The 24,717-nt window shown below is 39.8% G+C and overlaps 4 protein-coding genes across 6 annotated transcripts in view; 3 read left to right on the forward strand and 1 right to left on the reverse strand.

Moving 5' to 3' along the window:
• Positions 1-1,044: 1,044 nt before the first annotated feature.
• On the forward strand, positions 1,045-8,420 carry fam118b (family with sequence similarity 118 member B). Of its 3 annotated transcripts, none has more exons than XM_040009057.1 (8): positions 1,045-1,583; positions 1,943-2,018; positions 2,188-2,277; positions 2,533-2,785; positions 6,322-6,549; positions 7,286-7,414; positions 7,584-7,881; positions 8,224-8,420. In XM_040009057.1, the coding sequence occupies exons 3-8, from the start codon at positions 2,195-2,197 to the stop codon at positions 8,292-8,294; spliced, it is 1,062 nt and encodes a 353-aa protein (XP_039864991.1). In that variant the 5' UTR covers positions 1,045-1,583; positions 1,943-2,018; positions 2,188-2,194; the 3' UTR covers positions 8,295-8,420. The 3 variants fall into 3 exon arrangements, with proteins under 3 accessions (XP_039864991.1, XP_039864993.1, XP_039864992.1); XM_040009059.1 differs by having other exon boundaries at positions 1,948-2,018; XM_040009058.1 differs by lacking the exon at positions 1,943-2,018 and having other exon boundaries at positions 1,046-1,583.
• Positions 8,421-9,461: 1,041 nt separating this feature from the next.
• On the reverse strand, positions 9,462-15,869 carry srpra (SRP receptor subunit alpha). The gene is made up of 15 exons (XM_040009056.1): positions 15,737-15,869; positions 15,481-15,618; positions 15,094-15,177; positions 14,811-14,974; positions 13,748-13,908; positions 13,496-13,658; positions 13,019-13,169; positions 12,785-12,903; positions 12,584-12,696; positions 12,418-12,504; positions 11,806-11,978; positions 11,501-11,714; positions 11,163-11,326; positions 10,720-10,818; positions 9,462-10,568 (listed from the first exon to the last, which is right to left on the reverse strand). The coding sequence occupies exons 2-15, from the start codon at positions 15,601-15,603 to the stop codon at positions 10,440-10,442; spliced, it is 1,944 nt and encodes a 647-aa protein (XP_039864990.1). The 5' UTR covers positions 15,604-15,618; positions 15,737-15,869; the 3' UTR covers positions 9,462-10,439.
• Positions 15,870-19,416: 3,547 nt separating this feature from the next.
• Positions 19,417-21,975, forward strand: LOC120719505 (toll-interleukin 1 receptor (TIR) domain containing adaptor protein). The gene is made up of 3 exons (XM_040008731.1): positions 19,417-19,694; positions 19,888-20,508; positions 21,084-21,975. The coding sequence occupies exons 1-3, from the start codon at positions 19,688-19,690 to the stop codon at positions 21,329-21,331; spliced, it is 876 nt and encodes a 291-aa protein (XP_039864665.1). The 5' UTR covers positions 19,417-19,687; the 3' UTR covers positions 21,332-21,975.
• A 1,499-nt stretch (positions 21,976-23,474) lies between these two features.
• st3gal4 (ST3 beta-galactoside alpha-2,3-sialyltransferase 4) overlaps positions 23,475-24,717 on the forward strand; it is a 41,302-nt gene continuing 40,059 nt past the window's right edge. The window contains exon 1 of the mRNA XM_040008728.1: positions 23,475-23,681. The gene's annotated coding sequence lies outside the window, so the exon portion shown is untranslated. The remainder of the gene's footprint in view (positions 23,682-24,717) is intronic.

The following is a 24,717-nucleotide window of genomic DNA, read 5'->3' on the forward strand; positions in this document are numbered from 1 at the left end:
CAGCAAGCATTCATTATCTCTGCATCACCCATCAACAAAGCCTTTACTCAACGCATAAACATCTCTGTACTTTTTGTATTTTCGCAACATCAACACAAACCAGTTTAAAAACGCTAAAGATTCGAATCGTGCTTATCGTAACAGGTGACTTTTGCCCCAAATTCTTCTCTAGGTGCAGTTAGTATTTCAACCGGGAGATGGCAGTGCAGTAGTGGTATTGTTAAAGTCTGTGCTGACGTGTTGTTTAGCATAAGTTATAAAACAATGTAAATGTAGAATTTAGCGTCAGTTTGGAAGACCACCGCAGTCTTTATAACTGAGAATAATTTCATAAAAATTAATAAAGAAATTTAATTTAAAAAAAAAAAGTAATAAAAAGTAAAGTTGCACCTGATAGCGTCATTATTTATTTTGGTGATGTCTAATCACAAGACTTTGAACACAAACTGATTCATCTCGGGACATTACACATCTATTTCCACGTATATATGACGTCAGTAGAAAGACGAATTCACATGCTTTATTGTCCCTAAAAGGTAAAATCTGCACAAATAAATAAATCAATAGAAATTATTTCTTAGTATTAACTCGAGATTCTCTATAACATCTGTATAGAGTACACAGACGTCTTGCCTAGCTGGACGTAACACGGGAAGAAAAGCTCAGAAAATCTGCTGCTTTCAAATGCTCTTTGTAAATCTCCCCTTTGTGGGTTTGAATTTTAAAGCAGGTCCATTTGTTGGTTTTTTTCCTTAAATAAAACTTGTTACTATACCTGAGCTGCCGTGGAGGTCAGAAATCTATTTGTACATTACCGTGTCGACATAACTATCAAAGCATTGTATATTTAAAAAATGAAATTGCCCTAATCTTTGGTTTGAAACAAAGTAGAGCCTCACCTATCTTGCATTTAAAAAAAAAAGAAAAAACTCAACACCTCTGTAGACTGGGTGCTTTTTTCGACACGTTTAGCCGATAGCTACAACGATGCGTGAGTTGATCTGTGTGCCTCGCATCAATAAAGACTGCGGAGCCATTCGCTCAGCACATGAAGGCATCATATGACCCGGTGCACTTCTCAGCAGGCGGCGACTTCAACGGTACCGCTGAAGTTAAGAGAGTGACAATGTGTAGAAAAGCGGTGTGAGCCGGTAACGTTTGTGCTGTTTGCGCTGCTCCGAAGAAACTAGGTGACATAAGTTTTATCTAGAAGGACTGGTTTATATCGGATAGCGGATTTAAATGCTCTACAATCATCATGACAAGTAAACAGGAGGCTAAATCAGGATTTTAAAAACACCTAGAAGGTAACTCGGCTCAGAACATCAGGGAAGGTAACGTTTTAACTGTAGCTAACTGACGTCGCCAGTTCGTTACATTTTTAGGTTGTTTAGTAAAAGACACTGTCTATACTGTGACTTTACCGGGTTGGCTTAAACACCACTGAAAACCTAAAAGCTTCGAATTCAGATCAGTTTCCGAGCTATTTCACTTTACAAAGGACTAACTTTCGCCTGGTTCGCATTAAGAGGATTTCCACTTTAACCGAAGTAAACAGTGGGCATTACCATACCGGTACCAAGGTGAGTAAGCTATCAATACTGAACAATGTACCGTAGCATTAGCTGTTAAATGACGCCGTAACACGTAATCGATTGTATGTAATGTCACCGAAGTTGTGTCTTCAGAAATTAATGTTACCATGACGAACTGCCATAGGTTAATTAGTAATTACTACTAATTACTCATGGTTTGATATTGAACCGGTGGAGCTTTGAATTAAAGCTGGAGTTATAAAAAGAGAACAAGTTACATGTTCTTGTTATCTAGTTAATGACTAGCTTATGTCATACTCCTACTTTCCAGGTACAGTAGCTTTACTGAAGGTTTGAGGTAAGGTGTGCTTGCAGGAGGAAATGAATAAGTAATTTACTGTTTGCAGAGCAGAACAGGGACATGCGGAACAAGAACAAAGGCAGGCTACATTGATTGACATACCTCCCCCCCTTTTTTGACAGGTATTTTCTACTGCTCTGGTAGGATTCAGTGTAATTAGATTCTTCAGAAAGCTTCACACACCACTCCCATTTAGGGTCCAGACTTGTTTTGTTGTGTTTTGCTTGGTTAACTAGTCACTCCCTAAACATACTGCACAGAGGCTCTTAATTGATCATGTTTTCATTACAGGAGCTGAATGGCCTCTGTTGTAGCAGTGAAAACTGAGAAGCGGCCTGCAGTGGATTCTCAGGATGCAGACTCCAATGCTAAAAAGCCCAGGTAAGCTCAGATGCTGCTTTAGAGCCAGCTGCACGCTATGATTATAACTAATTCATCAACAGGGCTGATTAAAATCTTTTCTTTTCTTTTTTTTGAGTTCTTAATTTTTGCGGGCCCTACATAAAAGGTATGGTTTAGTGTCCGACTGCATGTTAGTGGGCTTGAAAATAGTTTGTTTAACCTTCATGCTGTCGGAAGGATTTGGGATGTACCATCTTGGGAACCATCGTCACTCAATCTCTGCCTACCCCAAAGGAAACTGCTGCCCAGTCTGAAGACTAAGCGAGCCCCCGAGCTTGTCCTGGTGATTGGTACGGGGGTAAGCTCTGCAGTGGCCCCTCAGGTCCCTGCTCTCCGCTCCTGGAAGGGCCTCATCCAGGCCTTGCTCGATGCAGCCAATGACTTTGACCTACTGGAGGAAGAGGAAAATCGGCGGTTCCAGAAGCACATGCAGGAAGACAAGAATTTGGTGCATGTGGCCCATGACCTCATTCAGAAACTTTCCCCGGTAAGCCTGCTTGAGCCTTTCCTCTTCGGCTTTCTTTCCTACACCTCCCTGTTGCATGCACACTAACACATGTTAGACAGACTGGCAGCTTAGTGTGCTTTCCCCAGCTGGAGACATTTTGTTTCAGCTTCTGTGGCTTGACATAAGAGATCTTAAGAGGTTAAAACCTCTATAGCCTATAACATAAGGTTTAATGTGGATTGTTTTTTTTTTTTTTTAAAAAACACAAAAGTCAATACAGGCAAACATTTATTCAGTCATTTTGAAATTATTTGCATATGTAATAGAACAAGCTATGTTCACTGCCTCCAGGTGCTTTATATTGTGAGTTAAAGACCCTACAATCACAGGGACATGATCTTCTTTATGCATAACAATGTGTTGATCTCTTTTATTGGAACAGTTTCGACTTTCAAAATGTTTAGTTAAGTAGTGCCAGTTTGGAAGTGCATCCATGTTTTTTTTATTTTGACTTTTGATTTGTTCCCGTTTTTAATGTTAGTAATAACTTCTGTGTCAGAATGCAGAAATGAAAGCAGAAGTTTGACTTGATATATGAAACTTCTGGATTAATACTAGAGGGGTATATGCCACGTTAGAATAAAGGAAATCTCACAGGTGACGGGAAGGTAGAGAGTAAAGGATACAAATGTATCTGCAACAAGCTAATATGCTGTTTAAAAGGGAAAAAACCCCACAGCTTACAATCATTTCTAAATACAAACATTATATATGTTATATACAAAAAGAGAGTAGGATAAAGATAAAAGCATATAAATAAGATTCAGAAATGCTGCTGCCCTTTTCTTGGCCCAAGCTCGTTTATGATGGACCAGTATCTCCAGTATAACATGGGTGTCTTGCACATCTGTCACACTCCACACACCATTTATGTTTTGGAGCAAACCACACTTTCTTCATTGAAAGTCTTTCTTAGTTTAACAGCTCAATGTCAAACCACATTCTGCACATAATGCAACTGCTTCTTAGTAAGAGCCTGAATGTTAAACTGAACTTCCAGCAGCCCAGACCGGTCGCCCTTGTAAAAAAATATTTTGCTAGCAAGGCTACAAATTAAAAAAATGTGACAAGATATTCCCTGAGCTGTTGAGTGGGAAGTATTTTCCTTTCAAAATTGCTTTGAGTAGAAAAGAATCAGTCCATTTACCCTTTACAGTGATGACTGATGAAAGCATAATATTTTGAGATATGTAAAACATCAAAGGTAAATATCATAGGTTAATAACACCTGAAATGTTATGATGAGCCAATCAAGGTTACCCAAGCTGTCAGGAATTCCCTTTACCTGACCACCTAATCATAACAGTAACCTTACGAGCTTTCACAGGCTCAGTGACACACTGCACAGAAGAGGTGTGGTACTGCCAGAATGCAGTGATGTCCTGACAAAAATGACACAGTCTAAGTGCATGTTCTATATGTGTTTATCTCTGAAAAGGGTGTGGCAGTTAAGATAAAGGAGAGGAGGCTGAAGATAAAGGTGAATTCATCTGTTTGAGGAGGACTGAGACTCAGCTGGAGCTCAGGATTTATCCAAAGTAGAGTCACATTATTCTAAATTATTCAACCGTATAAACCTGACATTTGTGTGTAACCGCCAGCGTGTACTATGTGTAGAAGAACACAAAACATTTACAGTCAGATCCTGAGCCCTCTTGTGTGTTTTTGAAGACGGTTACTGTGCCACGTGTCTAAATGCAGCGCATTGCTATCATTTTTTCCCACAGGCTGTGTGAGGCTGCAGGTGAGAAAACAATGTTTAGTTTATTTATTTTTTTAACCAAACCACGGCTCGCTGGACTCATTAGTTTGCTAGATTGATAGATTTACATGTGACTCAGTTCTCTTACTATTGAACCGGTCTGCTCTGGAGCTGGGCTGGCAGATGGAAGACTTAATACCGTTTGCCTCCTGTGTTAGTCATGTTTCATCGCACCTTTGACATTGATAAAACACGCTTTGTTTCAGCCCTCAGCCTGTTGTAACAAAGGGAACAAACAGCGCTTTTATGGCTTTATCCATCGTGTTTATTTCAATCCACAGTCGTGCAGACACCAGCCCACTCCCGTTGGCCACGGACACAGCCGGGTCTAACATGCTGAGGAAAAAAAACAAGCATAGAATAATGTGAACCAGCAGTCCCCCACTCCCACCCCCACAGCCCAGATTTCACATTCAAGCAGAGTTAAAGTCTAGTGCAAGCACACAGTAATGTATAGTCTGTATGAGTGTTAAATGCCTATAGGCATTTAATTCACAAAAACCCATGTGCAAATATTTCTCTTGGTGAAGAGAAGCACACATGCTAGCACTAGAGCTAGGTAGATGTACACTGTAGTTTTACTCTGCTCTGGGCTAACAGAGCAACTACTGTACAGTGCTTTAGACAAAACTCAGCAGCTGTGTAATAGTGTCAGAGACCTCCAATAACATAAGACAGAGACAGTTTAACCCACTTTCATGGATTTGTGTATTCGTAGGGTGGCTGCGGTCTGTAATGGGGGTAATCCAAAGTTAAAACCTAAAGAGACTGTCTAGGCCTGAAATCCTTGGCAGTGAAGAGGCTAATTACAAGTGTGCTGACCAAAGGTTTGGCTCAATTCAGGGAAGACGTGTAATTTTGATAGTTGTTTAGACCATAATCTGAGATGTTTAATCTTCAATTTGTATTGCAATGACTACTTAAAACAAATCATAGTATTTTGTTAAATTTTTTTTTTTCCACTGAACTCTCTCTTACTGTGCTCCTGAAAAATTAAAGTGTGAGTGTTTTTGTTTGTAAAGCTGCTAAGTGCATTATAAAAAATTAGGATTAGAATTACAAGACAGAGTTGGTCTCGAGTGCTTTAGTTGGCTTTACGTAAGTCCTGGCCAGAGACGGGCCAAGGACACGGCGGTCAGGATGGGTGCTGTAGACGCTGGATGTGGATAATGAGTTTCTTCCTGTGGAAAGGACTCCTGCTGTTTAGCCCATTAGAGCTGTAATCTGTGAGAGTCCGCGGAGTATTTCCTTGTCCTAGGATCACAGTGGTCAGTGCATTTCTGAATTGTCTTTTAGCTATTCTTAGCAGCCCAGTTCCCCCACCTCCACCTTTTTCTCTTTTTTTTTTAAAACTAAAAGCTTCACCAGGTGAGGATGAGGTTTAAGTCACAGTCTGTAATCTCTAAATAGACTTAAGCGAAGTCTATTAGTTATTAGAAGAAGTAAGTGAATGTGTCTTAGACAGTTTTTTCCAGCTATCTCATTCTTCGGCGCCACCTAAGTTTCACTTAAATTATCGTGAAGGGCTGTGCCAAGGAGAGGCATTTTAACGACAAGTTTAAATCCTTTGTTATGCCTGAATCACATGGCTGCATTAGTAAGGTGCGCTCAAGTTTGGTCTAAAATGCTCATTTAGCAGTTGCAACTAGACACAGGTCTCCAAACCTACTACATCTTGAAGTAAAAGCCCCAACTGGGCAAAAAACTATCCACTAATAACAACGTGCTTTTCCTTTTCTTTCTTTTTAAACAGAGAACAGGTAATGTAAGGTCCACGTTCTTCAAGGACTGCCTGTACGAAGTGTTTGATGATTTGGAGTGTAAGATGGAGCACGCAGGGAAACACTTACTGCGGTCAGTGCTGCAGTTAATGGAGAGCGGCGCACTCGTTCTCACTACCAACTTCGACAACCTGCTGGAAATTTATGCAGCCCATCAGGGCACCAAGCTGGAGTCTTTGGACCTGACAGATGAGAAGAAGGTAAATATTACTTGAAATGTGATTGATCTTTCTTGCTGCAATAGATGCCGTCAGCTGTTTGGGGTTTTTTTGTCTTTTTTTTTTTTTTTTTTCAAATGAGGGCAAAGGTCCCCAACATCATGTGATACCACGAGCACTTTGGAAGGTTTGTAGGTATGACTCCCTAAAATTCAGACAAAATAAATGACAAATTGAAATCTTGCTTAAACTTTGCCCCGAGCACTGTCTTGTGCTCTGGTTACATTTATGACACTGGCTTCCACTGAAGTTCCCCGTTGGCCGGTTTAGGAGAAAAAATAAACGAGGCTTTTGACCTGAAAGAGCCTTTTCTGTCAGGCAGGTGGAGGGAAGTTTAACTTCCATTTTTAATCATTGAACAATATTTGATTTTTGGCTTTAAAGTGGGCTGAAGAGGAAGCACATGTTTTTCTAGTACAAAACGTTTCTTTTAAGTACCAAATAAGTTTTCTGCAAATTCTCAGCTGCCCATCATTTATGTCCCAGCACATTTAAACTTAGCTGAGTGGTTTCTTAAAGAGAACACAAGTTTGCCAGAGTGAGCAGAGATTTCTGAGAGACCCGTTACTTTGCCTCTCAGTCCTGGTATTTATGCCTCATCTCCATCAGGGCGAATATCCTCTCACTGCTGCTCAGTGATTGCGCTCCATTCCCAGCCAGAACAGGATTTTGTGCAATGGACTGTTAAGTGTGCATTCGTGTGTGCTTGTGTGTCTAGGTGCTGGAGTGGGCTCAGGAGAAACGGAGGTTAAGTGTTCTGCATATCCACGGTGTTTACACCAACCCCAGTGGTATCGTACTGCACCCTGCTGGCTATCAGAATGTATTGAGGAACACTGAGGTTATGGTAGGCACTAACGTTCACTGCTTTCTGCCCCCTTTTTGGCTTAAGATGTAAACATTTATATGTGTACATCTTAATGATTTACAATTTTCCTCTGGACGTGCACTAGTTTATTTGAAAGGTTCTCCTGTGAATGAAATAATACAGCTTTATCACTGGGTGTTTTTTGCAGCGTGAGATTCAGAAGTTGTACGAGACCAAATCCTTTGTCTTTCTGGGCTGCGGCCGCACAGTAGACGACACAACCTTCCAGGCTCTGTTCTTGGAGGCGGTTAAACACAAGTCGGACCTCGAGCACTTCATGCTCGTGCGGCGAGAGGATGTGGGAGAGTTCAAGAAGCTGCGCGACAACATGCTTGACAAGGGCATCAAGGTCATCTCCTATGGAGACGAGTACGCTGACCTGCCTGAGTACTTTGAGAGGCTGGCCAATGAGATCTGCAACCGTGACGTGTCCACCAATGGCTGGGGTAAGCAGAATGAATTGGAACACATTAGCCTGCCTTTGAATGATCTGCGTTAAAGGGGCCATCACATTTACAATTTTTTTTTATTATTATTTTAGCACTGGGGCTCTATAAAAGAGCTTTCAGTTTATCACAAGATGAGAAATAAGGACAGGAAAGAGGACACGGGAAGGGTTGAGTTAGGTCATGGATGTTCTTTCTTTGTCAGTATCTATCAAAAATCTATCATAAATGTGGGCTCTTTGTGAAGCACTTTGTGATCTTTTTATCTAGAAAGGTGCTATACAAATAAAATTTTACTTGCTTACTCTTTGCACGTTGTCTCTTTTCAATGTGTATCCGCAGGATCCCCGTCGCAGAACGGAGAGGAACAGCAGATCGGTATTAACACACAGAAAAGCCTCCTTCAAGGTTAAGACTGAACTCGTCTCTTTGGCTCGGAGCTGCGGCCTCTCGCTAAAGACATTTTCAGACTAAACGTCCTGTTCAGAACTGTTTTCTGACTGTATGCTGGTAGAAAATCCAAGTCTGTCTTGATTTTTAGTTACAAAAAAAAAAATACTGGTATTTTTTTCCACAAACTGGTGTGGCAGTATTAACAATTGTCAGTGGCATCATTTCAGTAGATGTTCTTTGACTTTTTTTTAAGCTTTTCAGATAATTCCTTCCACTTCTTTTCAACCCCATACTCTTGACAGATGCATTTTCCTCCACAGCTTTACTCACAGATCAAGTCTGATTTTGTTGAATACATTTAGGAATCTATGGGGAACCTTAATTACATCATTATTTTTCAGATTCCCTTCTCATTCTGTTTTTAACTAAAAGGGAAAAAAGTTTGCCTGGCATCCCCTGCTATACTGGATTTAAATGTTGCTGGAACATCCACTTTGTGGGAAGCATCCGGGTAACTGAATGGGATGTTCCCTTTTCAGTTCGACAGAAACACTACATGTGAATCCACAGTAGTTAAACATGCTGTTATGCTGAATTTTCAACATACAGTAAATACGCATTGAGCTTAACGCACAACCCCTGCTCTCGATTTTAAGTCTTGTGTGAATGGATTGAATCAGTCATGCTCATCCCACAACCTGGAAAACTTGATTTGCACACTGCTTGGTGGGGAAAGGGACGAGTTACTGTAACGACTGTCGTAAAAACGTACATTCAGATGTTTTCATATCAGAGCGGTTCCCGGCAGTAGCAACCTCTTTGCCACTCTTGTGCTAAAAATAAAGAAAAAAAAAAAGTTCCTAAAAAGCCCCTTTTTGTACTTTTAATACTTGCATGTGTTTTCTGATGTAGTATTTATAATAATAAGCACCATTTTCAAAATAAAGCTTTTGGTATTCCATCTGTCCTTTCGTACATGCATCTCTAACACAAAGTACAACAAGCGCCACTTTAGAGGCTGTCATAGCATATAGCAGCTTTATTTAGAAACGTTTACATTCTCATAAATTATCTCAAATTTTCTTTATAGTTCTCATATTGCACTACCACATTTTAAAGGGGGGCCGAAATGTTTAAAACTTCAATTTTCTCTTACAAATGATGAATGAATCAGAGGGGGAAATAAGTCAAAGGGCCACAGAACTTTAATTGACCACTTAGAAGTGTAGTCTGACATCTATGGACACCTGTAAGAACAAGAAAAACCTAAACTTACAAATGGATTTCTGCTTTTCATCCACTATAAACTGGGGAATCAAAGTCTTCATGTTGTAATGGCAATGAATTAACTGTGTGTTATATAGGTGAGGAACTCTGGGAGATGACTTTTAGATCATAACTGTTAATTTGCTCAGGAAATCTTGATCCACTGCCCTGTCCACCTTGATTTTTCTATGCCGTGATTTTCTTCTTGTTGAACACAAAAAAATATCTAACCTGATAAGTGCTGGTATTCACACCCACCCTATTGTAAATCATAAACTGTCTTCCCCACTAGACTAGTGGGGCTGCTTCTTCTGACCTGCAAAGCCATGAAATTAGTGGGTAAGTATCCACATTATTGAAGTGTTAACTGAGAAGACAGGAGACAGACAGGCACTGTGGTCACTAAACTTTCCTCAGGCACAGGCAGCTGCTGAAATGTCACATCCAGCAAACACGCACTACCCGACCTCATTTAGATGAAAGAAATCTGACTGACAAATGCCAGGTAGGGAGCTTTTTTCTTTTCCAAGCTTTTACTGTGTAAACCAGTAAACCGATAGCACAGCCTAGGTCCAGTCAGCAAATATATCAATTTGGATGAGACTTCACCGTTTCGGAACACAAGCTGATCTGAGGTACTTTCTAAATTTGGCCCAAATGTTTAAAAATAATACAAAGGGAGGCTCCTCTGGCTTTGATGCAACACGTTCTGTCTTTTCAAATGCACACTTGTCCTTTTACTGGAAGAATAACATCCTGTGTGAGACATTTAGTTCATTCATTTGATTCCAAAAGCAGGGGGCGCAGGGCAGCAGCATGGAAACGTGGGCTATAGCGGGGCTGGAACATCTTGTGGCAGTGTGGCAAAGATGAATAAACCAGAAGAACATGCGGCCAACTTAAGCCTTCATCAGGGCGCTGACCACAGCACGGGCGTTGAGGCTGCGCAGGTCATTGTAGGTCTGCCCCGTGCCCACAAACACAATAGGCTGGCCTGTGATGTAAGTCATGGAGATGGCAGCACCAACCTGTATAGAAGGAAGGATGACGAATGAGAAATAATGCAAATTATTCACAAGGCAGAAAGCAGCTGCAAACTAATTACCAAACTGCATTCAAATATTCTCTAAATCACAGAAATGAGATGGCCCCAATGGTAAAGTGATCAGAATAAAATACCTTGTCATCAATAGTGTCAAACTTGGTGAGAACAATTCCATCAATGAGGCGAGGCTTGTCAGACATGGAGTGGTCTGCCAGAGCCTGATTAAACTTCACCTATGGACATGAAGCAAAAGCAGAGTTGTTCAGGTACAAACTGCTGAGGAAAGAGTTCACATGTAAATCTCCAACCTAATGCTGTCTAGAGGCAGGGGTGTAACAAAACAGCAGCTTAATGCAATAGCACTGCCCTCTGCTGGACAATTGAATACATAGAATTTTTTTAACCTAACCAAGTTCTTTTTTTAGTAGCGTTAGACACTGACTGAAAGCTCTAGCAGCAGATCGCATGATTCATAACAGATATGAACTAAATGTTGTATTACTTCAAATTGAAAATGAACTAATTATTACCTCTTATATGTACAAAAAAAATATTTCAACTTTCTGAGTGATCTTACCAGCTGATCAACTGCCTCGTTGCCCACCAGAGCCTCCCCAACAAACAGCACTAGGTCAGGCATGTTGACTGCTATAAGCTTGGCCAGCGCTGTCATTAGGGGGGCGTTGTCCTGCATACGTCCAGCAGTGTCCACCAGCACCACATCAAAGGCCTGGTTGCGGGCTACAGGGATCAAAAGTGGAAAGGTGAACAAGTGATGCTGAAATGGGTGCAATGCTAATATTAAAAGTGCCACATCCCTTCTTTACAGCTAAGGTACAACACACTGTGCTGTGTGGCATCAACCAGCAACCCCTTACTAATGCCACAGTAGATTTTTTTTTTTTTTTTTTTTACCATAGGCAATGGCCTCCATAGCAATTCCAGCAGCATCCTTCCCATAACCCTTCTCATAAAGCTGGACTACAGGTCGTCCACCGTGCTTCTCGGGGGGATGCAGAGAGTTCAGGCGGCGCTGGTGAGTGCGGAGTTGCTCCACGGCACCAGCACGAAATGTGTCACAGGCTGCGATCAGCACAGTGAAACCATTCTCTATCAGCCAGAAGGAGATCTAGACCAAGGCAAAGGAAAGTTTACCTTTACAAGGACACGGTAAATTACTCAAATTACCAACAAGCAGAAAAATTTCAATGTCAATTCACCTTTGCCAGGTTGGTGGACTTTCCCACTCCATTGACACCACAAAATGTGATGACAAAAGGTCTTCGCTGGCTCTGTGCTTCCATGACATCTCTCAGAATATCCACTCTTCGCTTGGGTTGCAGGATCTGCACCAGTGAGTCTTGCAGGGCCTGCTTTACTGTTGAGGCCACAGCTGCACACACACACACACAAGGCGTTACCCATATGTGCTAGTGCACAACATCATTTACAGATGTAGTGTATTTAATATAATTACACCATAAAGTAACATAGTACCACAATTCATAATTACAATGAATAAAAGAAATGAATAAGTTGGAATTGCCAGTTAAGGCCAAGTATGTGAATCAAGTCAAGGGGGTCATACTGTTACAGCATTCATATCATCAGAGTTATTTTTTTAACAACAAGAGTTGCAGTTAATTGACTTTACTTATCAGTATGAGAGGCTCTGACATACACTTCATGTTTAAAATGGATTACTGTAATTTTATTTCTCTTCCCAGCATGCGGACTGGTGCACTCAGAGGAAGAAGGAATATAAACATGATCCTTAAACCATACTATAAATTACAAATCAATACTTTGCTATGTATATAATGTGTACTTACTGGTGAATGTGCCCATGACTTTGCCCTCCAGTTTTTTGGCTACAGAGTCACACAGCTGGGAGGCAATGTCGGCTGCTACATTCTTTGCTGTGTGATCAGAAAGGAGGACAATGAATACCAGACAACGAATACCGGGCTATCATGCCTTCTGCAGCTGACTTCATACCGATCAGGTGGTCCTTCATCTTCTCCAACACTGGTTCCATATCCTCCCGGGTTAAACTCTTGGAGCCCACCAGGCCCTTCAGCATCCCAAACAAACCTCCACCCTTTTTGGAACTGAAAACGAAAGAAAGAAATGCACAAATTATAGTTTAGACAACATTAAAAATGTTATTCCTGATACTCTAAAACTAATATTTCATACCTTGGCTTGCTTGTTTCTCTGATGACCACTTCCTCATCCTCTTCCTCCATCTCCTCTTCATCACTGGACTCGTATTCCACAGACAGCAAGTCTCCCTTCATGGAGGCTGGCTGCATTTCCTGAAAAACAAACGAGGAACTAAGTATGTGGCATCTCGTCACTTATTTTAATCACATTAATCTAACTGCAGATGTCTTAGGGATCTAGGTGGTTAGATTAAAGACCACTAAATACCGGATCAAATTGTGCTTCCAGGTTCTGTTCGGCACCATTTGGAGAACCATTTCCATTCTTGTCGCTGTAGTCCAGATCCCTGGTGCTGCTGCCTCCATTGTTCCAAACACGATTTTGTTTCCCCTTTGGCTTCTGAGGCTTTGGCGACTTACTGTGAGAACGAGATCAGAATAAAAAAAAAATTTAAAAAAATGAGTGTCTCAACATGCTTTGCACACGAGGAGGAAAGAAAATAATCAATTATCATCATCAAACCATGGCTCTAACACAACACAGCAGACAGTCACACACACAAGTAACACTTAATATAAGTTTTGGGGAAAAGAAAAATGAATGAATTTTAAATAATAAGGACACAATTAAAAATAATAAACTTGGGATTCAGGACAGATTGATAATGACATCAAGATGTGTCTTTAAAACACACATCGCTCTTGGCCTGCTCTCTCTTTTAAATGGAAGTATCAGCTGCTTTACCTGGGTTTTTCAGAAGCTCCTGGCCTGTGCTTACGGAAGAATTCCTCTCTGTTCTTTTGCAAGATCTCCTCGGCAGTCAGGCTCTGGTTACCATTCTCCACCATCTTCTGGCCAGAGGCTGAGGCCTTGTCTTGATCCCCTTTGGCAGGCTGAGCTGCAGGAGCTGGAAAGGATTAGAGTCAACTGAGTTTGAAATCACGTTACCCTTACCCATTTAGAGTTTGCTTTTTATAACCGAAAGAGAGCACTTACCCTCCTTTTTGGCATTTTTATTCTTCTTGCCACCCTGTTCCTTGCCTTTGTCCCCACCCTTTGTCTCAATCATTGACTTCACAGTTTTTTGAGATTTCCCAGATTGCTCAAAGGTCCGCATCCCGGCAGGGCCTCGAGCTTTACTGCTCTCCTCCGCCACACTTTTGATAAACAATTAATATATGTCAACATAGGTAATAACAAAAAGAAACTGTCAGGGATGCATCTTTCACTTTTTCTAAGTTAATAAAACAAACATACAACAAAACGATTAAATCTCACAGCTTTTTGATCATATTTCTTATGTGGCATGTAAAACAAATATTTAAAAACATATTTTGGCCATTATCAAGACAGACTTGATTTTGATTGCTGCTAAAATAAAATTTGAATTTGCTTTATGTTCCCGAACATAAAGCAAAGGAGTTCAAGTATTTATGAGGGATGGAAAGATAGAGTGCAAGTTGGGCAGATAGTTTGATGCAGCCTCAGCAGTAACGCGGGCAAGTACGCAAACGTCCAAGTGGACCCTCATGTTAACCATCTGATGACGAAAACTGTGTCAGCGGGACCCAAGTGAACTCTAGCAGACTTGTGGAAAGTATAATCCCTGCCTATAGGGTGAAAAAGAGTGACAAGCTGTGACATCTGCAGGGGTCTCAGAGTAGAGCTGCTGCTGCTCCTGCATGTTAAAAGCTGCTGAGATGATTCAGGCATCTGGTTAGGATCTCGCCTGGGCGCCTCCCTTTGGTGGTTTTCTGGGCATGGGAGGAGACTCTAAGGTAGACTCAGAACCCGCTGGAGAGATTTATATCTTGTGCAATCGCCCAAGAACTGAAAAGTGTGGCTGGGAAGAATCACATCTGGAATGCCCTGCTTACCCTGCTGCCACCACAATCTGAATTTGGATTACCGGAAGACAATGAATGAATTGGCTTTATATTACTAATAACATTATTTGCACATAAAACCAATACACAATTTCCATGCCTACCTACAGACATTGGCCTGTGTGTTGTTTGGTGCCTAAGTCTTTATTATGGAAATTATTTTGTTTCTTTACCTGAGAAGCACTTTGAAGTCATTCTCAAACTCAAAGCTGTTGTTGAGCAGCTTTAAAGCTCCCTTCTGCTCCAGCTCATTCTTATAGCGATCCCTAAAGCGAAGCTGGACGTCATTTATAAACTTGTCCACATATGTCAGCGTCAGGATCTTTTGAAAACCCACCTAGAGATGCACAGGTGAAACGAGAAAAAGGCAATGATCATAAACACATATAAAACACAAACACCTATCCCCACCTGATTTTTTTTTTAATTCATTCAATACTTATATGAACGACTTACCACAAAAATCAACTCAAACTCGTTGTCGAGCTTGTATTTAAGACTCAAGCCCCCATGACTAAACGAACTGTTCCCACTTCGCTCCTGAAAAAAAAAACAAAAACATAAACAGCATGTAAACGGGAGCTTTTGCTACTGCAGCTATCGTTGTGTGTGTTTTCAACCACCTAAATTACGTCACTATAGCACAGGAAATATTAAGCTTATATATGAATAAGTGGTATGCGGGGGGGGGCACACAGCCCAGAAGAAGCTTATTTAGTTGATCGGTACGCCATAAGCTAGTGCTAGCATTAGCTACCCGCTAGTGCTAGCATTAGCTGGCCCCTTGTTACAGAGAGCTGGATAAAAAGACAACAGCCACAAGCAGCTAGCCGTGAGGCTCACCTGAAGGATCACTGAGCGGATCAAAGCGTTGACCGGCCCCGTGAAGGATTCAGTGACACCGGCTCCCTGAAAACACCACAACACTATCCCCCCTTTGCTGAAGATGGTGAAGAAGTCTAGCATCTTCTAAGCACGTACCTGGATTAAATAAAAACACAGACAGATATGTGGATAAAAGCGAAAGAGAGCCCTGGGTTTATAAAATACAGTGTCGTTTTAACGGCTCTTGCCTGCCATTCAGAACACGAACTCTTACCGGATAATACTTAAACTGATAACAAATGCCCCAGGAGTGAAACCCACTACCAGTGAAAAAACTGTTTTAGACACGTCAGAGGCACGATCAGGAAGTGATGTTGACTTCCGGCATTTTTTTTTTTTTTTTTTTTTTTGCTGAGGTTTGCGCTTGCGCAGTTGTCATTTCAATGAACCGGTAGTGTTTTCCTGTCTATTTTACCAGTACCGATGCCAATATTTTTACCAGTTACCTGTAAAAATAATTTGTAATGGGCCTGTCTCTTTAGGTCTACTTCTGTTGTTTAAATGTGTTATAGGCTATAAAAATAACTAAATAAATACATTAATGAATAAATTAATACATGATTTATTCATTAATGTGATTTTATCATCATCATTATCCTAATAATAATAATAATAATAATAATAATAATAATAATAATAAAAAGGGCACGTTGAGATATATTTTTTCATTCCCAAAATATAATTTATCTAAAGCAATTAAGTGGGTTATATACTAAACTTAGAGGTTACAAACAAGATAACACTAGCGTCAATCCTATACCAACGACAGCACTGATAATACCAGCGATCCACCCATCTCTTATGTATCTGGGGGGATGTTCTCTGGAGCAAAGTGGAATGAAAGCCAGTAGAAGCAAGACAGAGTACATGTCCGAATGAGAATGAGGCGAGTGTAACTGTGAAGCTGTAGGAATAGAGGTACTGAAGGCAGATGAGTTCTAATACCTGGGGTCAACAATCTAAAACAACAGACAGTGCATAAGAGAGGTCAAGAAAAGTGCAGGAAATGTGGAATGGGTGGAGACAAGTGTCAGTGGAGATTTGTGGCAAGAGGATATCAGCAAGCGAGGAAAGTAAAGGTTTGTAAATTGGAAGTGAGACCTGCTATGATGTATGGTTTGGAGATGGGGTCACTGACAAAAAGTTGATGTTAAGACTTTCATTGGGCGTGACCAGGTAGGACAGGATTAGAAATGAGTTCATCAGAGGGACAGCTCAGGCTGGAAGCTTTGGAGACAATGTGAAAAAAAGCTAGGCTGAGGTAGTTTGGACATATACAGAGATAGTGGAGGTAAGAGCTGAAATGGAGGCAGATGAACCAATCTGCCATTTATTAAAAATGTAATAAAAACAAGCATATATATATATATATATATATATATATATATATATATATATATATATATATATATATATATATATATATATATATATATACATATATATATACATATGTATGGACAGAGATCCCTGTATAATTGGTCTATTGTGGAAAGTATAATCCCTGCCTATAGGGTGAAAAAGAGTGACAAGCTCTCTCTCTCTCTCTCTCTCTCTCTCTCTCTCTCTCTATATATATATATATATATATATATATATGAACAACTGATGTTACAGACAGTCTAAAGCACCATTTTTTCATATTCTTCTTGCATACGACAAAAAGAGAAATAAAAAAAGTAAATATGAAACTACCAAGAGGAAACAGCTGGGTTAAGTTAACCAGTAAAAATTCCCCTACAGTTCCCTGAGTACTCAGTATAAGCTATTACCTAAAGAGAAATTTCAGGTAAATAATTGTGTTATTTGATAGTAATAATATAGGCCGAAGACAGGGCAATTAAAATCTAAGCTAATCTAAGTCCAATTAAAGAAAAAGTCCTCAAATTAAGGTCCAGAAGTATTATTGTTTTATAATATTTTCGGTTATTACAAAGTAACACATAATTCAATATAATATATATTGAGGTAGCCTAATAGTTGTATCAGTGTCTGTATGTAGTCAAACAACAGGCTCTCAAATAAAAGAAAAAACATTCAGTTAAATAATACTTTGAACTATGCTTATTATTTCACCATGAACTTGAGAATTCTCTAATAATAGAATAATAATAAAATTGAACAATGTTCTTTTACATTCAAAATTAAAATAAATGAGCTTTTGTCATAAAAAAAAATGTTTCATTTAAAAAGGGAAAGAGAAGTTTCTTCATCTTCTTTATCCTCAGTCACATCAAGAATTATTAAGAACAGCTTTTACCGACCGCTTTTCTCTCTCTGTTGCTTTTACTTTTGTCTTTGGACTTCTGCGTTTCATCTCCTCTCAGACTTCTCTGTTTGCACACACGCGTGTTCGCAGGGTTGCACTGAAGAAACTAAATGATTGGCTGAGTAGCTTCATGTGTGATGAGTTATAATGCACGTGATTGGTCTGTATGTTTCCTATATGCATACATGTAGTACTACAAACTGTACTGTAAATATACAAGAAAACTGTTTCTCTACAGGTTCTAGGGCCTAGGAAATTATATGCTGTTGATGGCGATAGAAATTAAACCTTCACCCATAAATTCCCAGTTTAACACAGTGTAGTAAAAATACTAAATAGACAAGATAGTGCTGGCTCATCCTTTTTATCTGTCTTTCTTCTCCTTATTCTTTATCTCTTCTATCTATCAGTGTGGGTGTTTGTGAGATACCGACACTTGTGATTCAGTCCATAACACTACTTTTTTTTTTTTTTTGGCCTTACCTGTTTTCGCTGTTTCCAGATTCCTGGATCTCCTGATGTGCATTACTAATAAAGAGAGTTTTATCTGTGGAGAGAAATTTTCTGGATTTGGGAAAATTGTGAGTAATACAAAATTTTTGCTGATTTTCACATTAGGTGTGAACTTGACCAGATTTAAACAAAAATTAAATCAGGTGGAACTGTTATTGGTATCTACCATCAAAGAAAAAAAAAAAATGAAAATAATGCCTTAAAAACTGTGGATGCTAGACTGCTAACAGACAGACAGAACTGATTACAAACTCCATTCCCAGGGGAGATTAACCAAACCAAAGCAACTATTTTACTGACTGAAACTCTGAAACATGTATAGATGTGTAATGATGAGTTACGTTGCTTTTTAAAATCTTTAAAATCTTTTTTCTTTTTAGTTTTTACTGGCTAGCTATTACCATATTTATTTCAGTTACTTTAAATGATTAGAGAATTCATGTTCTGGGACTTGAGACAACCCAAAAATGCCAATATCCTTAAAGTGTAACAAAAGGTGGCATAGCAGAAGGGAAAAAAGTGTGAAAGCTCATGCCTCTGAGGGGCAAAAAAGTACATGGTATCATTTTGCAGTGGTTGCTATGAGGGCAGATGCACGAAACCCGCCCACCTCTGGTGCACTCATATGGACCCTGCTACTCAAATTTTAATAGACCAATTATACTGAAATTTTCCCACACTTCAAAAATGCTGAAATGTGGGAAAAGCCCAAATGAGGGTTCCCCCCCACCACAATTAACATAGTACATGACTTTTTTTTCATAAATAACGTGTGTGTGTTGGGGGGTGGGGGCGCGGCGGTTGAGGCTTACTGTCACCCCAAACTTCCTCTTGTTTAAATATATAACAGTGGTTTTATTAACTTCCTTCATGGTGAAGCTGGAAATGCAAACCATAGTAACACATGGATTACAGAAATAGATTTGTGGACATGGTTAGGCCTATTAACATTTCCCATCTTGTCTTCATGCTTCCTACTTCATTTTGTTCTTTATGAGATCAGGTTTTTATATCATATTGTTTAAAAAAAAGCAAAAAAAAATTTTTTGACAAATGTCAGTTTACAGCGATGAATAAGGTGATCAGTGAAGTCTGACAGTTTTTGCATTTGAAATTTGACTGCACATGCTGAGACATCCCTTCCAGCAGTCTCTAACTTCCTCATTTTATGGTGATATCAGTGACTTTCTCTTTGCTGCTATTGTGTGAGTTAGCTTTTCGGCTACAGCCTCGGGTTGCGATGTTTTTAAAGAGTGGAGAAATTGGATTTTTAGAAGCTCCCACCGATGGAATTCAACACTATCTATTTATCTATCACTATCTATATCTATTTGTCAGAAGTACTTTGGATACGATTTGAACAACCATGACGACCTCAGCAACATGCACGGTAAGTTAAAAGTTCTGGTCTCTTCTTTCAGTGTAAATCTGATCAGAATCCTTTTGAGGATTTGTTTGTGCACGTGTGACAAAAATATCTACTGTTATTCACACGATTTTTCATAAGTTGTGTGGAATGTCAGGAAATCTTTATACTTAAAAAGAAAAACAAATCGACCTTAAAATCTTTTTGTTTCCTTTAGGTTGGTTCCAGAAACTCTTGAAATCAAGAGGATCTTTATCAAAGCAACACAATAAAGAAGCCACAAAAGGTTCAGTGTCTTCTGTTAGCGGTGTATTAACATCATCCTCATCTACATTACCATCGTGCTCTTCGTCGTCGCTGTCATCATCACCCGGGGGAACCCCTTCGAAACCACGGCAGCTGCCTACTGTTCTCAGTTGTGAGTTGAGATGGAAAAGAAAGTATGACGTATTTGTTTGTCACAGCAGCGCCCAAAGTGACATTGAAGAGGCCACACGCCTGGTCTCCTTCCTCGAGGATTCGCCCCGCAGCCTCAGATGCTTTCTGTGGCAGAGGGACGCCTGTCCAGGAGGTGCAGTTTGCACCGAGTTTTGTCAGGCAGTGGAGAACAGTCACTTACGAGCTCTGCTTATCACTCCTAATTTTGTTCAGGATGATTGGTGTAATTATATGATGCACCAGGTACTGACAGAGGGACCCATGTCCAATAGGATGATTCCTCTGCTTCACAGCCTGTCCCACTCTCAGTACCCTAAGGAGCTGAAGTTCTACTACTACATTGACCTGAGCAGGAACCCCATCCAAGCCTATACGCTTGTCAACAGGACGGTACTCCAGTGTAAGTAATGAGAAGAGAGTGATACGAACACGAGCTGAGATCAGTCATGCCATGTTTAAAACGATATTTGTTTAAATCAGCTGGGAATCACAGACTGATTTAACACATCACAAATCAAAGTGATGTGCTGTGATAAACTCCTCATCCTGATTCTCATACTTAAATGTTTCAGATCATCAAACAAATTTTAATATTAGATAAAGATAATCCAAATTAATATAAAATACAATTCTTAAGTGATTCTGTCATTTATCAAAGGTACAGCGATGACCTTTTCTGGGTTATTATTTAGAAAAAATGTTCTCCTCATAAATATATATTGATTAGTGTTTGACTACAGCTTCTAAAAGATTGATGCGTTTTCATAAACTTCAAATGAATTTATTAAAAATGCACAGGAGTGTGCTCAAGTTTGTGGAAGCCTTCATGTTTGTTTTCCCCAACACTTTACTTGTAAATCTTCTTTTATATCCAACTAGCAAAAAAAAGAGAAAAGAAATAAAAGGGTCATCTGCATGAATCAGTTCTCTGGGTGAGATAATGTCTTTAAAAACATTCCTTTGTTCTTTCTTCAGACCTGGAGGACCTGGTTAAAAAAGAGGTGACTCATAATTTCCAGATGAGTGGCTCTAGCAGTGGATTAGATGGAGCAGACAGCTCAAAAGAAGACAAGCTGATGTCCCAGCACAGCCCTGCTGGGACTGCTATTCCACTGGAAGTGATGCGAAAGAGCCATAAACACTTTAGTGGCATTTCCTGTGATCATCATCAGCAGCAATTAAAGAATATGACGCAGGAAGGGAGAAACTTAGCTACTGACTGACCTCCGTTTTAGTGTTCCTTTTATCACAGCGTGCGGTTATTGCTTTTTTAACACTGGATATGTGGCAGAACAATAAAAATGATCAGCATGGGAATTCAATTTTCCTGTCACAGCTTGTGAACTATAGTGTGAGTGGGCAAGATATTTAAATGTAAACATTAAAGGCGTTTGTGTTTGTAGTCTCAGCTTTGTAATGAGAGGAGGTTGTCTTTTCCACTAGGTGGTGTATTCTACTGCAAATTCCGACAATAGAGAGTACCAGTGAGGAAACATGAATGGGTCATATCATGAGGTCTACGTGTGGGTTGTGTATGAGAAAGGGAAATACCCACCCATTACAAACTGCTGACAGTGGTATGACATTTGAACTGGGCTTCGAGTGATAACACAGGGAATGTAATTCCTTTTTAGGAAAAAAAACCACACTTCTTTCTTCATTTTAAATTAAATATTTCTTTAGACTTATCATCTTTTGCTGTTAGTATTTCTGCCAACCTGCCAACCATTGTTTCTTGTTTGGAATTGCAGTGCATGGGTGTATTTGAACGTGTGTTGGCCAGACTGTATCTTCCTGACACTTGGACAGTGTCAGACAGCACTAGGTCCGGTCCAACTATAACTAATGAATAAATAGTTGAAACAAAGTCTGATCAAGTTGAAAATTTGTTGTGAACCCCTATCGTCCTTCCAAGGGAGCTTTCACTTCTCCTTGGCAGACTTCACTATTCATTAAGCATAGTAACAAACAACAGGTTTTAGATAGCTGACATTAAGTTTAGTCCACTCATTGTGGAATATGAAGTATTCACAGTATCAAGTGGAGGACAATGTGTGATGTTTTGGTTTTTTTTCCAAAAAGCAGACAGGGCTTATATTCCCTTTACAAGGAATCGTTTGCACTGAAGATGTACTACTGTGTTCTGTTCCTCACTCTTCCCCAACCTCCTAAACAATAGCAGACATTTAGCGCTGCAAACAGAGATCCCTTATAATCGGCTCTTTCGTGCCAAGCCAACGTTGCAACATAAAAATTGAGACTAATCTCTAAAAGGAACAGATGTTCTATGAAGCCTTTGTTGTTACCAAATCCTTGAGCATGCGCATGTGTACGCACACACACACACACACACACACACACACACACACACACACACACATTCAGATGTAGTTATGTGAATGGCTGTTAACGTCAGACAAAACACGTGTCACATTTCACATACGTAATGTAAAAAGCAAGCTAAACTAACGAACTGTGGCCCTATAAATGGTCTGATCACGATCGCTAATGAATGCCAGCAAATTGCAGAATGTACGCTGAATTCTGTTTTCTCATGCTGTGCTCTGCTGTGCCGTGTTAGCTAACGTTAAGGCACAGCATTGTTGGACTTGGACATGAATTCTCAATTAATGTGAGAATTTAATCAAGCTGTTTATCAGAGAGGAAGCATATTTTAGCGCTAGCCTAACATTAGGTGCCATAATGTTAGCTTATAACCACCTGTTGCTGTTTAGCTGCTTCATTGTCAGGATTCCAGATGTCTAATCTTCTGACACTAAGTAATTGTGACAATATTCTGAATACATAAGCATTTTAATGTATCCTTTTGTGTGTAAGAGCCCTGACTTTGGTTCAGGTAATGGCACTTGAAGCGAGTAGTATATTTATGAGTACAGTATTCTTTTTTTTTTTTCAGCTCAGGAGGCAGAGCAGATCATCTACCAATCGGTTGGTGGTTTGATCCCTGCCTGCTCCTGTCTACATGCCAAATATCCTTGGGCAAGATAATAAACCGAAGTAGCTCTGTGATGCATCCATCGGGGTATGAATGTGTGTGAATGTTAGATAGCAAGCAGTTCTGCATAGAAATAGTGCTTGTATAACTGGCTGTGAATAGGTGAATTAAGCATGTTGTATATAAAGCACCTTGCTTCAGGACAGTATAAATGTTCCATATATCAATCAGTGTTAGACTAAAATCTGCCAAAATATAAAAGGTTTCCTTTGTTTATAAAGACAAAACATGATTTGATTAGATTGACATGTGACACTGCAAGGCAGTGGTTTATATTGTTGCCTCACAGATACTGTATGTGTACCCTGTGTTCTAATCCACTAGACCTATTTTAGGCTCACTAAAATTTGACAGCTTAAAATAGGATCATATTTGCCTGTGTGTTCTTACTGGGAGTGTGCATGGTTTCACTGTGCCTTTGTGAGTTTAGGTGCGATTGTGAGTGGAAACAGTTATCTGTGTTAGCCCCACACAGGATGTACCCCACCTCTTTCATGATTAGAGCTGGGATAGATTCAACATGTCATATCCCTCACCTCGAACTGACCTTGAATTGGGTAAGTGGAAGGAAATGTTTTTGGTTTTCGATGAATAATACTGATAAATGACTAAAATGCTCATCCACTTGTCTAAAGACTAAAACTGAAAACAGTGACTGTGGTTTGGTGTGGAAAAGCCCCCGAACATGCAAGTTGAGTGTCATCATCCCACAAATTTCAACACCAAGAAAGATGTAAAGGAGAGCGCAGAGTTTAGGTCTCTTAATAGCAAGCAGTGTGTTTTAGATCACTATCGTTGGGAGAGCGTTGAGCTTTAAGTCCCCTTGGTGGTCTGTACAGTGTGCGGTGGCACTGACCTGGATCTTTCTGCCTGTGATGAGTGAGTTCAGCTGGCTGTGCTACAGCGATGAAGCAGCTGGGTTACAGATAAACATTTTCGTGGTTTCAGTGAGACTGGTGGGCATACTGAGCTATAAGAAATGAGAATCACTTACAGTACAGTAGCTTTATAGACAAAATAAAAGACGGAAGTCTTTCCTTCCTTACCACTGTTGCCAAGATGCCTGCTCAAAGGGGGAAGGGGGACATATGATTTTTGGAGTTTACTGTGGAGTCTTTACCACCATGAGGCAACTGTTGTGATTTGATGCTACATAAAAAATGTTATTGAATTGAATTAAAGCCACATATACATAATAAACACCGTTATTCATTAACTTATCTGCCACTGTGTGTTTTTTTAATTGTTTTAATTGTTTTACCAGCAGCATTAAGTTTATAACATGAACACCTAGTTTTATTGCACTTTGGCCTATTTCTGTGCTTATGATTTTACTATACCCTCTCCCCAGTGTGAAACAAGGAAGAAAGATAAAGCTTCTTTGCAGCTACTTCTTCTACATAACATTTAAAAGTCTAATACAGGATCCCGTTTGCTATTGTATTCTTGGGCATTGTTGGGAAAATAATTCTGACATCCACTTAAGAAAGACTGCACACAATCTATCTTATACTGAGTCAGACATGATTAATGACGAGCTAAACTTGATGATGGAACTGGACAAATAAACTCGTAAAGGAGCGACGCTTTCGT

Source organism: Simochromis diagramma, unplaced genomic scaffold (genome assembly GCF_900408965.1).
Source record: "Simochromis diagramma unplaced genomic scaffold, fSimDia1.1 OVJJ01000344.1, whole genome shotgun sequence".
Classification (NCBI taxonomy): Eukaryota; Metazoa; Chordata; class Actinopteri; order Cichliformes; family Cichlidae; genus Simochromis; species Simochromis diagramma.

Coding starts and splice junctions, on each gene's coding strand:
- fam118b (XM_040009057.1), top strand. CDS start 2,195: ATGGCCTCTGTTGTAGCAGTGAAAACTGAGAAGCGGCCTGCAGTGGAT. Junction 2,786..6,321: donor TCATTCAGAAACTTTCCCCG/GTAAGCCTGCTT, acceptor CTTTTTAAACAG/AGAACAGGTAATGTAAGGTC. Junction 7,882..8,223: donor CGTGTCCACCAATGGCTGGG/GTAAGCAGAATG, acceptor GTGTATCCGCAG/GATCCCCGTCGCAGAACGGA.
- LOC120719505 (XM_040008731.1), top strand. Junction 20,509..21,083: donor CAACAGGACGGTACTCCAGT/GTAAGTAATGAG, acceptor TTCTTTCTTCAG/ACCTGGAGGACCTGGTTAAA.
- srpra (XM_040009056.1), bottom strand. CDS start 15,603: ATGCTAGACTTCTTCACCATCTTCAGCAAAGGGGGGATAGTGTTGTGG. Junction 12,904..13,018: donor TGGAAGCACAATTTGATCCG/GTATTTAGTGGT, acceptor TTTGTTTTTCAG/GAAATGCAGCCAGCCTCCAT. Junction 10,569..10,719: donor TTGACACTATTGATGACAAG/GTATTTTATTCT, acceptor CCTTCTATACAG/GTTGGTGCTGCCATCTCCAT.